Source organism: Phaethon lepturus, unplaced genomic scaffold (assembly GCF_000687285.1).
Source record: "Phaethon lepturus isolate BGI_N335 unplaced genomic scaffold, ASM68728v1 scaffold1251, whole genome shotgun sequence".
In the NCBI taxonomy this organism is placed as follows: domain Eukaryota; kingdom Metazoa; phylum Chordata; class Aves; order Phaethontiformes; family Phaethontidae; genus Phaethon; species Phaethon lepturus.
This window is the reverse complement of record NW_010518247.1, coordinates 23,740-39,902: the sequence shown is the minus strand read 5'-3', so window position 1 is coordinate 39,902 and position 16,163 is coordinate 23,740. Positions and strand designations below refer to the sequence as shown.

Sequence of the window (16,163 nt, the reverse complement as noted above, 5' to 3'; positions counted from 1 at the left end):
CTCACCTCACAGTGAACTCCTTGACGTTTGGGAAAAAAAAGGAATGATGAAGCGATGAACTCAGAGTGCCCGTTTATTTATGCATTGACATCTTTCCTACTTTGTCAGGTGTGTTTAATCAAAAAGAAGAAACAGGAAATGCATTATAATTATAAACGTATTACTGTGCAAGAAAAAGGGTTGTATTGTTTGATAAATGGTTACAGTGAAAAAACCCAGGCTTAACCTACGAAGCTCTTTGCTAAGATCAAAGCAGAGTTGCCTGCCACCACAGGCTGCCTGTGCAGCGGGATTCAGCTCTGAGTTTGCAGCAAGGGAAATAGAAGAAAGTTAAAAAGAAAATGCAATCTCCTCCCTTCCTTTTTTTTTATTTCCTGAAACTTTCCCCCAAATATAAAAAATGACTCAAACTTTAAATATTTGCTGTTGAAATTAATAGAATTAGTGATGAACCCAGCTGAGAACATAGTAATTAGGGCCCAGTCCAAAGCCCCTTGCTGAAGCACATAGAGAGACTTATTGTTTTCAACGGGATCTGGCTTGGGATCCTGGTGAACCAAAGCAAAGATGGAGTTACAGCAGAACCCTGCGAGATCCTGGATCTCTTGCAGTCTTTCCACGTGACCTTGCCCAAACTTGTAAGCATTACTTAATCCCAAGCACAGCTGAACCGGAGTCATTAATCTGCTGCTGCTGCTGCAAAAAGCAAAAGTTCTTCTGGGCTGCAAGACCAGGAGTGCTGTAGGTAAGACACAGAAGCAGTTTATTGCCTTTCTCAACACTGCAAGGCTGAGCCACAGCCCTGCACTTAAAAAAAAAAACAATCCTAAAACCAGACAAACTGGAAATTGTCCAGAGGACAGTAACAAAAAATTATCAGAGTTCTAGAAAATGTGATTTATGACAAAAGATTGAAAGGGCTGGGTTTGTTTAGTCTACAGAATTTGAAACATCTTAATAATCCTTAAAGATATAAAAAAAAAAAAAGGTATAAAAAGGGTAATCAATTGCCCTTTATTTCTGTGGAGATGGCAGAAGGTACAGCAAAGAAGATTTAGGACAGGTAGTATTAAAAGCTGTAAGGTTAATAACGCACTCAAGTATGTTACTTAAGGAGGGAGCAGAGCGTTTCTCATGGGATATTTTCAATGTGTTGCACGAGTACCTGCCATGAGGGACTGGGTAACTCTCCATCTCACGGAACAGGCTGCTTTCAGCTATGTGGTCCTATGGTTTCCATGATCTAGTTACTGTCTCGGGACACCCAATAATGAGATCTTGGAGGTGGTGAGCCCCCACAGCACTCCTTGATTTGAAAAAAAGGAGCAGGTGCTCAGCCCTTCTAAAAGTTGACCCCCAAATCAATGACCCTTTCTTAAAACCCCCTTTTCCTTGGCTTCCATGGTTATTAAATAAAGAGCAACAAATTCCCATCTTTTCATGGGGCCATCATCATATTTGTGAAGCACCTTGTTGCTCTCCCATGGGGGATTCCCATCTAAGTGAATGCTCAAATGCTCAAATATTAGGATGATGAGACATCTGGAAAAGCATGTGGTGACTCAGAAAGTGTTCTAGGTAGTGTTGGCCTTGCAGATCCTGCTCAGGAAAGTCCCCTTCTGTCACTGGGGAAAGGGGAACTTTGGTCAACCTTTGCTAGAAGTGCTTTCACCCATAGCATCACTGGGTACGACAATTGCAAAGCCCTCGGGATGGTACTAGATATTGCTCTAGATGGGCCAGGTGGTGGCCAGCACCTGATTAGAAAGGCAGCATCCCTTCTCCCCATAGCAGCTGCCCTGGGGCTGCGTATCCCCTGCCCTGAAGCTGCGTGTGCTGCTGCCTCTGTGTGACCAAGCGACTCTGCCAGCCCTCATCTGCCTCGGTAAGGCTCAACACTGTTCTCTGGTTTCAATCCTTTTTGCAAAGGGCCCCAAAAGCTCTGGTCACAGTTTGCATCAAAGCCAATTGACCACAAGACAGAAGTCTATCAGAAACCAGGCTTTGTATTTACTGCCCAGCAAACCCAAATTCCTTGAATTATGAGCATGAGGTGAGGAGTTTATGAAGGGAAGGAGCACAGGGTTGCAGCCAGAGCAGAGCTGGCCATAGCTCTTGGCATCTCCAAGGACTTGGGGGTGTTGTGAGGGCTCCCTGAGGGCCAGGGGAAGGATGCTGTGCTCAACGCTGCTGCAACCGTATCTCTTCTTTGCACTCACCATTTCCTACCCAGCTACAGCTGCACGAGGTCCTATTTGGTCCCTGCATGAATGCTGAGAAAATAGCTAGTTATATGATACGGGAATTAAAAAAATCTGTTTGTTTCCAAGTGTAAACCAATGGCTGTGGCAATGGTTTGCAAACATGGGGTTATGGCCCCAAGTCAGCTTTTTTTCCTTGTTTCTGGGTACAGTCACGAACCTGGCAGGAATCCATGATAGCTAAAATGCATGGCAGCAACTGGCGTCTCCTGGAGTTCTGGAGCTGAGTGGGGTCACAACAGGAAGAAGTTTGGGAAGGCAGCACTGTGGAGTTAGGAATAAACATCTCCCTGGGGCAGACTTCCCATAATTGGCCATGACAAGCCTTTTTTCTCCAGAGAGCTGGAGCTGGCCTGTGAGGAAGCAGAATGAATCACTGCTCTGGTCCAATTTGGCAAGTGCCGTGATTTAGCCCTGCTTTGCATGGGGAGAAGATGATGATATAGACTGAAAGACAGAGGAGAAACATAGCCAAAGGCTTCTGAGCTGGGAGATGAGTTTGGGTTGCCACTAATTTTTTGCGGGTTTGCTCAGATCCTTAGAAGGAAACCCTGGCAAAAACCACTGGTACAAAAACAATTCCCTTTATCAACAATGCAGAGGGAACAATGGGGACTCCTGAACACAAAGCTCATACAAACAATAATAACATTTTATTTCACATTGTTAAAACAGCAGTTGATACTCAATTCTTCATTCCAGCCCCCCACTTTGTTAACTATTTCTGTTGCACTTCTGCTCCCAGATCTAGATTTATGGGAAGGGATCTTAGCGGTTGGAGTTGGTGTCCTGCAATGTGGTGGTGACCATGTGGCTGTGTAGCCTTCTGTGAAGAGAATGGTTGAGTGTGGTTTCCTCATGCCACCCTGTACCCTTGGAAAAGTCCCACTTTCTTTCAAATATGAGGAAAAAGGGATGTTGTTTCTGCCATCTGTTCTCTGGATGGTGGTCATCAGAACTTTCTTTAAAGCTCCTTGCTATCTCAGCAATATTACCAAGCCTGGTGACCTGACAGCAGTTCACAGCCTGTTCAGTATCTGATGATTAATCCACTCCCTTTAAAAATATGCACTTAGTGGCAGAACCCCACAAAAATATTGGTGGAGACAGAGCTGCTTTGCCAAATGGCAGACTTAGACTTGCTCTTCTTGGAAAGCTGGTTTCCTGTCACTGGATTTCTCTCACCACTGTTTTCCAGTGGTTTGGAGAGAGGAGGAAGGGAGAAAAAATTTGTTCCTCCCAAATACCTCTTGTCTTTTACATCGCCTTTCCTCCATGTGTCCTCCCTGCTATTCCTGATTTCAGGAATTCCATCAGCCAAAGGGCTTCTAACTAACCCCGCTGCTATCACCAATGCTAAAGGAGAAGCAAGCTCCCCGCAAAACAAGATCCCTTGAAAAAGAAGACACAGACAGTCTTCAGTTCCATCCCATCTTCTCCCACTCCTTTGGAGAGCAGGCAGATGGAACAAAAATCTTGCCTGCACTGAGAAAGAACCATAGCTCAGAAAAGTTAAATCTGTGTCTTGTCACAGTGTGAGAGTTCAGATCAAAGCATCAGCCTTTTGCTAACTTCTAATTTGATGTTAGGAATGTTAAAATTTTGCTTGTTATGAGATGACTACCATAGCTAACGCAGGCAGCTATTGCTGGCCTGGCTACAAGACTAGAGCTTGGGGCTTCCTATTCTAAACACTCCCACCACTCGAAATGGAAAGGTTGGTCAGCACTGAGCAGCAAATGGCTACGTCATGCAGCTGAGTTTGCACGCTAACAAATGCAGGTTACCCAGATCTTAATTCCCTGGAGATACCAGCATTCCTATTCACCTTTCATTTTAAACACTGTACAAGGCCAAACCCTGCACCAGGTTCTTACCCAGCATCTTTTTCATGTTTTCTGCTGAGACTCTGAGGAAGGTCTGCAGGCTGAACTTAGCAGCACCACATGCAATACTGGTCAGCTGAATGCAGAATGAGCACAAACCTTTCTGGCAGAGCGTTCGGGAACTTACTAATGCCACTGGTGCCTTCAAGGCCAAGAATTTGTGGGACCCCATGAGAATTCCTCATGTGCTCTCTGCAGAGCAAGGTGGGTCCTTTCTGGGAAGGAAAGCACAAAAATTCCTGAGAAGTATGAAAGGTTGTTTAGAGAAAGTTAGAACAGGGGACACATTGGAGTCTAAGGCACCCATGGTCAAAGAGTTTGTGAGGCAGTTTTCCCTTTGATGTCCACACGTCAGTCTCTGGATCATAGCAGTCCAAGGAATCCAAGTCCTCGATGACATTGTCCGCAGTGAGACATCGTCCTCCTGTGACATACAGCTTGTTCTTGATGACAGTGGCCCCGTGATGCATCCGTCTGTCCTTCATATCTGCACATTTAACAAACTTGTTGCCTTTCGTATCATAAGCAATTATTCTCCGAGTGTACCCTAAATGCAAAGCCAGAGGTGGAAGAGACAGATGGGAATTAGAGCTTAGGACCAGCAGAAGCAATGATAATATATTTCCTGCCAGTCTTCAGTAGAACTTATTATACTGGTACATAATTTGGCAGAATTAAGATATCTAAGCTGGAAAGTCATGATGTGTCACAAGAATGCCTGTCTGTCTATCTTCCCTTCCTGTTTGTCCACACCCTGTCTCATAGCACCTTGGCAGCCAAGGCTTGACAAGCACCATAAACCCCATCAAATTAGGCAAGCAACCTGTCAAACACAGTTGGAGCTTGCAGTTTTCTGCATATGCCTTCAGATGTCCCAAAGTATTCCTTTTCACCCAACAGACTCCTAGAGCTTCACTAGGTAATACAGAAACCAGTGGCACATGGGAAGGGAACAACAATGCTTTCTTGGGCTGGAGTTGTAGCTGTCTACTGAATGGGTATTCAATGGGTATATTGATATATATATATCTCAATATACCCATATATACCTCTCTCTCTCAATATACCCATATATATATCATATATAATGGGTATATATATAATGGGTATTCATGTCTACTAGAGATGGGTATTCAACAGCACAGTGCCACCAGTTCTTGCTCCACTCCCAAAGCCCTTGGTGCCGCATCTGTGCTGGCCACCATGCCAGTGACCCAATGGACAGCTCTTCCACCGAGGGTTGATGTAACCTCACATCTGCTGAGAGGTAAGGGCTGGTAGGAGGAATGGACATGTGGGAGCCTGGTACCCAGCAGTACCTTGCCCATGTATCCTTGTACATAACCAAGAGTGCCCATGGCAAACTGCTTTGGGCCATGTTTTGCAGGCCTCAGAGCCACTTTCCCTAACAAAAGGGGTGTCTTGCTTAGGACAATCCGATCCTCTTTCTTATGATGTGTCCAGTTATGCAAAGAGGACCTGAAATGTGATGAAAGCTACTTTTAAGAGAAAATGTTATTTTTGTGGGGTTTACTGTTGTTGAAAAACTAAGAGTGTTTGGCCAATATTTTGCCTGGTAAATAAAACCCGACTGTGATGAATCTCCCTACTTTCAAGCAAAATGAAAGATCTTTAAAGTTAACATGAATTTCTGTGGCTTTTTTAGATAAATAAAAAATAAATTGAGAACTTAAGCTCATCATCATCAGACTTGGGTCAATACAGGCCCTTCAGATTAATGCATTTGAAGATAAGAGATTTGAAAATACTATATTTTGAGCACTGAGGTCAGGGTAATCTGCCACAGAGCAGCTTGATAGTCTTGGACATTTTGATTCACGTCTCCCCTATTCTCACTGCAAAGGGTAGCAGTGGCCTCCTGCTGAGAGATGACACCAGATTTGAGTCCTGTGTGATTTGAGTTCAGTTCTCTGCTCTGCTAAAGCTTCCCTATGTCTCATTTTCCCCTAAATAATCTAACACATGCTTCGTTGTACCAGCCTGTGGTCAGGGGAGCTACATTAAAGACTGTAGAGTGCCAAACTACCAATGAATGGGCCTGTGTGAACCTCATGAGATTCAACAAGGCCAGGTGCAGGGTTCTGCACCTGGGTCAGGGCAAGCCCCGGTATCAGCACAGGCTGGGGGATGAAGGGATTGAGAGCAGCCCTGCTGAGAAGGACTTGGGGGTCCTGGTGGATGAAAAGCTGGACATGAGCCAGCAATGGGTGCCTGCAGCCCAGAAGACCAACCGTCTCCTGGGCTGCATCCAAAGCAGCGTGGCCAGCAGGTCGAGGGAGGGGATTCTGCCCCTCTACTCCACTCTGGTGAGACCCCACCTGGAGTCCTTCATCCAGCTCTGGAGTCCTCAGCACAGGAAAGACATGGACCTGTTGGAGTGGGTCCAGAGGAGGCCACAAAAATGACCAGAGGAATGGAACACCTCTCCTGTGAGGACAGGCTGAGAGAGTTGGGGTTGTTCAGCCTGGAGAAGAGAAGGCTCTGGGGAGACTTTATTGTGGCCTTTCAATACTTGAAGGGGGCTTTTAAGAAAGATGGAGACAGACTTTTTAGCAGGGCCTGTTGCAACAGGACAAGGGGTAACTGTTTTAAACTAAAAGAGGGCAGATTTACACTAGCGATAAGGAAGAAATTTTTCACACTGAGGGTGGTGAAACAGTGGCACACATTACTCAGAGAGGTGGCAGATGCCCCATCCCTGGCATCATTCAAGGTCAGGTTGGACGCAGCTCTGAGCAACCTGATTGAGTTGAAGATGTCCCTGCTCATTGCAGGGTCGTTGGACTAGACCTTTAAAGGTCCCTTTCAACCCAAACTATTCTATGATTGTATTATTGTATGCTTGTATGAGTGTATGATTCTATGATTCTATGACGTCATTCATCAGAGCCACAGGCAGAGGCTGATCCTCAGGTTGAAAAAGACACTGAAAAGTCTCCCCTCTCTGGGTGTTTCACGTCCCTCTCAGGACATTTCATAATTACTTCTAGGATGCAGCTACAGGACTGATTGACCCCTCATAGCCCATCCATGGCCTTGTGGTAACTGTGCTCTCCATCTTCCCAAAAAGAGAAGTCAGGGAGGGCAAGTCTGTGAGTCAGCAGCGGAGGAGCAGGATCCCCATGCCTTTGGCTTCCTCCCTTCTTCTGCAGAGCCATAACTTGCATTGGCTTTTCTCCAGTTTCCCCCCACCCAGATCCTGCTACTTGGAGTAAGAAGGTGCCTCACGGAGAACTTGTCCCCACTTCATGGTCATGAAACCCCATGAGAGATGTGTATGGAGGGTAGACACACTTGTCCTTTCCTTCCCAAGATCCACGTGCTTTTTGAGGGAGCACCTCAAGCAGGAAGGCTGTGAAATTATGCAGGAGCTGGGCAGGAGGAGGTGGGAGGGAGGGTGAAACAGAACCCTTACCACCTACGATGATAATCTGGTCTCCAATCACTACAGCTGGTGCACAGACGTTCTTCACCACTCTGGTCTCCATCCGAAACCATGTATTCCTGGAGACATGGTAAACCTGACAAATAAAGATACAGCTGTTTATGTTGCATTTTAACTGGTAATTGTAATTACAGAGGAACTTATAGTTTTTATTTTGTCCTAATGAATACAATCCTCTGTCTTGAACTGCTGGAAATCCGAGAATTTAGCCACTTTTTTTTTTCCTAATATGTACCTCGGAAAGCATTCCAGTTCTCCAGGCTTGTCTGCTTCAGGAGATGCTAGCACACATACTAAAGCAGAGTGTATCTGCCACATGCAAACTTCTCAGCTGTAAATCTTTGCAAGGCCATTAAATCACTGTTACTCCTGGAAAATGGTCTCCTAAAGTGCAGGCTGTTTCTTTTAATTTTCCAGTTATTCTGTGTATTCCTGCCTCAGCCTTAGCAATTTCCTGGGCAAACAATCCTCAACTTCACCTAGCTCTGCTGGCAGCCACTGTGTTTGCCCAGCTGCTATATTTGTGCTGGTGGCTGGTATGTACTCAGATTGGCAAAGGGACTTGCTGATGAGACTAAGAGTGGTATCTAAGTCATCAATTTATATGAGAAAAAGAGCTGTTGCCAGATGATGATCATTCAGTCATCTGTATCTGGGCGACGCAAACTTTTATGTCACATCATCCACTTCTTAATATAGCAAATATCTCCAGGACATCTCCCCACTAACTGATAAATATATTTCCTTCCCCCTGATAATCAAGTAGTGTTATCACCGTAAAGAAATATTGCTCATGTGCTGGCTGCTATCTTAGCCTTTAATGATCCTTCTTAGTTAAAACACCTAAACCAGTAAAAAAAACTCATGGGGAAAGTAACACTACACTGTTGCTAAAGCATGAAATCAGATAAGAAAGGATTTAATGTATTTTTTTCCTCGTAATAGAGTGTAGCAGCTGAAAGCAGGCAGAGAGCCAGCAACATGTGGCAGGAGCCACATTTTTAACACAACTGTTTATACGAAATAACTGTCAGTTTAAGTCCTGGCCCTTTGATGAGTGAGAATCTAATCGCTCTAATGATCATGAATCTTGCTTTTGCTGCGAGCGAGCAGGCGCACGGCTGAGACCCCAGCTCGGCTGCCAAGTGGAAAGCACTGATTTCAGTGAGACTGGCTACAGCCATGAAAGCCGGCAGGGGGCCGCAGAGCGGGGGGGGGGGGGCGCCGGCCCCTGCCTGCCATAGCATCACCTGTGGCAGCCCTGGCCCCACTGCCCACCAGCGGCAGAGTTGACTGACACCCAGAGAAGTACCTTGGGGCTTGTGCCTGAAAAACACTCAAAGGGGAAAATGAAAGAGTTACAATGCTCCTTGCAGGCAAGACTTCCCTGAAGTCATGTGTCAACTCATCCTGCTTCTTGCTGCAACTCACAATAAAATTTTTTTGAGGGGTTTAATTTCCTCAGGAGGGTGATGAACTGCTGAATTCCTTAGATGAAACTGCCTACGACAAGCAGGACTGATCATTACCTGGATCAGACGGACAGGGTTTTGCATAATGTCTTCTCCCCCAAAGAGGTAGACCCTCTGATCTTTGGCAGCAACAGCAGGGTGAAGGACGGCAACAGGCATGTTGGCCATGCTCTCGCAGGTGTTGTAGACACTATCATATCTTTCCACAGAATTCAGGATTTCTTGGTTTTCACCAATTCCACCAAATGACAAAATATAATTTTTATATGCCAAGCTTCTGTGGGAGTAACGTGGAACTAACATGTGCTCAGCCAGCCTCCACTGATTGAGTTTGAGGGAATAAATGTAAATATTATTGCTGATTGGGCTTTTCTTATTGCTAACAGGCATTCCTCCGAGCACATAAACATTGCTGTGTAAGCTCACTGCAGAGGATTTGTATAGGCGCATGGGAAGTTTGGCCAGGCTTAGCCATTGGTTTGTCTTGTCATCATAGAGCAGGACATCCCTCGTCGTCTGCTGGCTGTCCTTCCTGCCCCCAATGATGATGAGGAACTCTTGGTTGGAGTACCTGCGAGGAACGTGCAGCATGGGCTTGATGTCAGGCGCTTGGGTGCTGTACAAGGAAAACATATGTCTCCAGGCTGACTCAAGGATGCTCCTGCAAGTGGGCGAGGATTGAACGAGGGAGTCATTTGCAATGAAGTGGAAAAGGAAAGCTGGATGGACGTACTGAAGCCGGACCTTCTTGAACAACTCCTGGATATAACCTTGTCTTGCCTGGAGGTCATGCCGGATCCAAACCATCAGTGCCTCAAAGACCTGCTCCTCTTCCCCGCAGAGCTCATCATCCCCAAGGTAATCGATGAGCTCCAAGGGACAAAGGTCCTTCAGGTCCTCGGAAGAGGCCACCTCAGGAAAGCATTTCAAAGCCATAGCCTTGGCTTTCTTATTCAGGCTTTGGCAATTCAAAACTTTTGCCAGTCTGATCATGCTCAGACAGTTGTCAGGAGTTAGCTTGTCTTGGAGGTAGGCAGAGCAGGCCTCAAACAGCTTAGCGTATTGCAGCATGGAGGCCGTCTCCAATAGGCACAGGACATTCTCAGCAGATATAAGAATCTCCCCTGTGTAAACATAAAGGATAATCTGATCCAAAATCTCAGCGTCGATGCCCTTCAGGATGACTTTAGCCTGGCGACTCTCTCTGAAGTCGTTACAGAACATCGCCTTGAAGTACGGGCTGCTGGAAGCCAGCACGTTTCGGTGGCAGGGGATTTCGAAGCCCCCAGAGCAGAGGGTAACATCAGTCAGCATCCCGCTCTGCCGCAGAGCATTCAGCTGCCTCAGCAGTTCGGAGGAGAAGTCCTGGTCTCTGAAGAGAAGCTCCTCAGTGGATCCCTCCTCCATAGCAAAATAGGAGAGAGATGAATTCTGGACTTGGCAGAAAAAATCAAATTCTTCGCAGCTTTTATTGAAATATCCAGCTCCAAGGGAACAAATTGGGACTTTGATGTTGCTCTAAATATCCGTTCACTGTTACGCATAAGAAATGGAACATGGGTTAAGCACAGTGGGAAAATAATAAAGAAGCTAAAAGGTCACTAAGACCCTTTAAAATTTTAGTGAAGTTATCAGATAGGTTGCAGCTCTGAGGTCAGCACTGCCTGTGTCCCTGGCAAGAAGCAAAAGCACTGAAGTTATCTCACTGATTTGGGATGAAAGCTGGACAGCTGAAGCAATTGGTTTGTTCATTTTAATCACATTGAATAAATGCGCTTAGACATTTATTCATTATTTTAAAGTATTAGCAGTTTAGTAGCTTGCGCCTCTTTCCCCTAGAGTTAGTCACTCTCAAAGAATGTAAATCTGGCAGAGCTGAACTCTGCAGCAGGGCAAACGAAACCCTAGAGACTGGGAATCTGCATTAAAATGGTTATTTATTATCTGCTTAGCTGTGTTTTGTTTTTTTTTTAATGTTAATCAGACACACAATGACTAAATTAAGTGCCAGACAGAACAATATGATGAGTATCTATTGTCATGGCTAACTGCTCAACCTGCAGTGAAACGGTAGGGTAGAAACGTTTACCTTCTGTTGTCCTTCACTGCATGCACTTACTCTCTGTCGTTTATTCTCTGCTGAGATTTTCCATAGCTAGAGCCTGGATAAAAACCTATAAACCCACAGGACGTTTCTTTCAGTAGGTAAGTGATTCATAGAGGGTGATTTCTGGACGTGTTTATGCTGAAGTCACTTTTGCCGCTTTCGGGAGCTGTGCGCAGGAGCGGCGAGGCGGTGGGGCATTGTATACATTCCAGCGCTAAGAATAGGCGCACACGGGCTTCTCGCTGTTATCACATGTGCCGCCGCCGCTGCCTTGTGCAATGACCTGGCCAGTACTGAGCATGCCCCAGCGGTGTTTTTCTGGCAAATGTTTACATATAATAAACAGACATGGAGAGGAAAGTTCACTTATAAAAGTCCTGGCCGTCGGTTTGGAAACAGCGGCAGGACCCTGTCCTAAAGTGCCTGGGAACTCTAGAAGCCTGTACACAGTCTGCAACGCCTTGCGCTAGGCAATGCACTGTCACCGTACTTTCACGGAGGAAGAGGGGGAGAGAAGGGCTTCCAGGGACTCTGGTGGGACGGACCGTGTCTCCACCTTATGGAGAGACCTGGGGAGCGTCAGCCCACTGCAGTCTGGTGGGAGCTGCTGCTACACCAGGACCCCTGAGCCCAGGGCTGCCCCACGGTGGGTGGGGAGAGCCCAGCTACCTCTGCCAAGCAGAGAACAAAATTCACCCTCGGAGCAATTTATCTTTATGATGCCACTGGATATTTCATATAGAAAATAACCGAGTTGTGGCCTTTTCTGTAAGGACGTCGGGTCTCTGAAACCCTCAGCAAAGAACTTCTTAAGCAGGTGGCTTGAGGACACTGACCATTATGGGTGGGAGGGCTGGAGCGGGTTGCCGAAGTGAGTGCAGCAAGCTGGAAACCAGGGTCCCAGGGCGGCACTTGGCTCCCCAGGGCTGACACCTCAATGGGGTCTCTAAGAGCAGATGGCTGCACATGAACAAGGTGTCCGAGCTCCTTTGGCAGCCACTGAGGTCTAGTCAGTACAACAGACTCTGCCGAGTTATTCAGGTCACCAGTAAGTACCACCTATATTTGGGCAGGTGAACAGTCCTCCAGGCACTGCTAAGTCTCCATGGGTGCTCAGCTGCCTCAGTCACATGTAGGTGTCCATGTTTAACACTCCCATGTAGCTATCTGCAATGATGAGCCTAAATCCATCCCCAGGGCTGGGATCACTTGAGTGCCTTGTGCCAGTGGAGGATCCTCCATGACCCCAGCTGGCCCGGGGCCAGGGTCTCCAGCAGGTCCAGTGTGATGTATCCCAGCTCCCTGCTGATTTCCTGGGTATTTCCAGAAAAATGGCATTGGCCACCCATGCCTGGGTAACTGGATGGGGCCCCTCATCTGTGCTGAAATTCCTCCATGTGTCTGGGATGGGACCGATTCCAAAATGGCATTTCTAAGCATCGCTACCACAGGGAAACACAAGGTTAAAGCAGAACTCCTTCTCATATTTTCAAAGCCAAAGCTCCCGGGTGACTCATGTCTGCGTCTAGTCACAGCGAGGCAGATGAGCGAAAATCGCTGGGAGCCTCGGTGCCCTTACGTCAACTCCCGTGCCGCATCGGCGTTTGCAGTCCCCCGTATGTTTGGCCCAGCCGACTGCGGGGGTAGGGGCAGCCGGTTCCTCTAAAAACAGCAGCTTTGCATCACGGGTCGTGCCGTATGTGGCCTTTCCCAGAGACTTTTCAATGCAGCGTAACAACATGGTGCAACGCCTGGAGGCCGGACAAAGCCCTGAAGGCCCAGACCCGTGTTAAATACAGGGTGGAGTTGGGCCGGCATAGGTCTTTGGAGGCTGTGGGTGGAGTTGGGCCGGCATAGGTCTTTGGAGGCTGTGGGTGGAGTTGGGCCGGCATAGGTCTTTGGAGGCTGTGGGTGGAGTTGGGCCGGCATAGGTCTTTGGAGGCTGTGGGTGGAGTTGGGCCGGCATAGGTCTTTGGAGGCTGTGGGTGGAGTTGGGCCGGCATAGGTCTTTGGAGGCTGTGGGTGGAGTTGGGCCGGCATAGGTCTTTGGAGGCTGTGGGTGGAGTTGGGCCGGCATAGGTCTTTGGAGGCTGTGGGTGGAGTTGGGCCGGCAGATGACCCGGAGGATGCTGTTGGGGTGCCGGGGAAAATGCGCCCGCCCCTCCCTGCTCCCTGCTGCCGCCGCCTCTCCAGCTGGCCATGATCTTGCTATAAATATTTAGAGTGGCATTAAAAACCCAAAGGAGAATTCTCTCTCCTCGTCCAGAGAACATTATCTGCCCAAACAAAACGCCCTCTCGCTTTCTTTCTTGCTCATATACATATATGCTCTCGTTGCGGTCCGTTTTGACGATTGATTTAGCTTTATATCTCCGTTCTGGCTCTAGCCCTTTGCTGTCTGTTTAGTTCTGCCTCTTCCTGGCAGTGGCTGTGGATTATTTTTTTAACCCTTAAAGAAACAAATTACGCTATCCGCTAATGTGGACTATGCTGTCCACTAATGACACTGTCTTATGGGGTCGGGGAAGGGGAGGTGGGATGTTCTTCTGCTTTAGATACTGATGAATGTGGCATTTATTTAGAAGATCCCAGGCTCGAGGGCTTTGTACAGTTATGCAAACTCCTGCTAACCCAGAGTACAGCGTGTGCTGTTTAAATAGCTTATTGCTCTCGGGGGGGCTGCTGCTCCCTGCTGAGTCCCCACACAGGTCCCTGCCAATTTGGGGCCAAGGCTCCTGAGCAATGAAGCTCCTGCTGCCCGCTTTACAACGCGCTCTGCTTTCTTTCCCAGAGATCACAGTTTCAGACACATCTCCAACCAAACGGGCACGTCAGCACTGCTTAGTTAGGATTTCCTTTATAAATGAACTAGAAACCATTTTTCATGCCATATCCTAGAACAGTATATCCTATATGGCCCCTACCGCTGCAGCATGACCCCCAGTCAGAGAGAAGAGCTGTTTCTTCTCTGGGACAGTGTAACTTGTCTGAGGAAGTCTGTTCCTGAGTGAGTCCTTGAGGCAGGCTTCCTAAGTTGGCGTGCTATTGACCGACCAGGCCTGAGCAGTCTTTTTTGGGAGGACATGGTGCTGCATTAACCGTGGGAATGGGATGTTGTGTTGAACTCCACCAATGGCCAGTTTCTAGAAAATGGGAATGTCCACCAAGGAACGACCACTTTGCTGTAATGCTTTGTACTCACCCTGCTCGTTCTGCTCTCTCTCTCCTTAAGTGTTTGGGATTGCTCAGCTTTGGAATTAGGATGGTTGAACCTTTGACGTGACCCAGAACAGCTCTTCTTATGTTTTGAAGTAATAAGATGATGAAATGTCTATTATCATGCACTAAGCAACGGAGCGGAAAAAAGCTGTAATCTAATCGGCCAGCAGACAGGTGCACAGAAGATTGGTGATGTCAGACAACTTCTAAAACTCATGCACTGATCCTATTACAATTCAGGTGAAAATGAACAAATATGGATAAGGAAAAAGGACTGTTCAAGGCAGAGACTTCACTGAGCTTATTCAGCGTTACGTGTGCTGCCTCAATGACTATCAGCCCCCACAGTTACCAAGAGAGGGATCATCCCTTTCCCCAAATTTGCAGTCTAAATAGACAGGGGGACAAGAAAAAATATTCCTTATTATGGTCTTCATAAAAATGGGAGAGGGAACAAACCCCAGGATTAACATTCCTCATTGTAAAAACAGACAATTACAGGGATCATCATTAATCAGATGCCATATGAGTTGGAGAGGATGGGAAGATGCCCCAAGCAGCAGTCGTGGCTGGCTGGGGTGACAACCTTCAGCCCAGGCTGGGCGAGCAGCCAGCACTGCCCGGGGGATGCTGCGTGCCTTTGGCCGCCTGGAGCTTGGCCAGCGGGCCCTGACCAGGGTAAGGTGGTCCCCTGACACCATTTTGCTTATTATAAGCTGGAGGGGAGAGAAATACAGGAGCAGAAAGGAAGACTGATGTGTTGGGGAATTATTAGATTTACGTATCGCATATTTATACATGCACGTAAATGTATTCAATGGATATGTGCATTGAAAGAGCAAAGATAGGCCTATACTAGCAAATTACTATCAAGAGATATCATGGACAGGGACCTCTCTACTCAACACGTATGTCTGTATCTCACCCAGCTGATAACACCAGGAGATCTAGCTCCACATGTGATGTCTGGGCCAGATCCATGAAGGAAATGGATCCCACACCCACACCCAGCACCCAGCACCCAGCACCCAGTTTTGGATGTATCCTGATGCTCCTCACTGAAGCAGCCTCTCCGAGTCCTGTCGGGGCTCAGCTGGAGCCCAGTGTGGCTTCACTATTTGCTTCACTGGATTGGGAAAACAGCCCTTTGACCTCTCTTCTAGCTCCCTGGTTCACGGAAGGCAATGAAACTCCCCAAGCTAGCAAGTAGTGCATTGAAAGGTAAAGAGAATCTAGTGTGAATAAAAGGAATTGATGGACAATCGTACATGACAATAAGATGAAGTCCTTCATGTTACTTCAGGCAGCAGAAATACGATGACCATTCCACATGGCACTGCCAGGTGTGGTCTCCTGCTCACAAACTACCTAACTCTCCTAGACCCATGGGAAGATCAGGTTGGGGAGCCCCTGGGAGCTCACCTAGTGCAACCTCCTGCTCACAGCAGAGCTAACCTCAGAGTTAGATCAGGTTGCTCAGGGACTTGTCCAGTTGAATTTTTGAAATCTTGAAAGATGGAGATTTCATAAACTCTCTGGAAAACCTGCTCCAGTCCTGAACCACTCTTCTGGTGAAGATTTTTTTCTGTATGTCCATTAGGAATTTCCTTTGTGGTGAATGCTGCCTCTTGCCCACAGGCAAGTCTGCTAACTTCCTTCTGCAGCTACTAGTTGCCAACTCTCTGGTCTTCTTCCTATTCTTTAAGTGCAGATACCTTTATGATCCTTCCCTCCCATTCCTCTGTAACTATC

At 47.1% G+C, this 16,163-nt stretch overlaps 1 protein-coding gene across 1 annotated transcript; it reads right to left on the bottom strand.

Annotated features, from left to right (window-relative positions):
- Positions 1-4,407: 4,407 nt before the first annotated feature.
- On the bottom strand, positions 4,408-10,492 carry KLHL38 (kelch-like family member 38). The gene is made up of 3 exons (XM_010296632.1): positions 9,143-10,492; positions 7,584-7,689; positions 4,408-4,694 (listed from the first exon to the last, which is right to left on the bottom strand). The coding sequence occupies exons 1-3, from the start codon at positions 10,490-10,492 to the stop codon at positions 4,408-4,410; spliced, it is 1,743 nt and encodes a 580-aa protein (XP_010294934.1).
- Between the last annotated feature and the right edge of the window lie 5,671 nt (positions 10,493-16,163).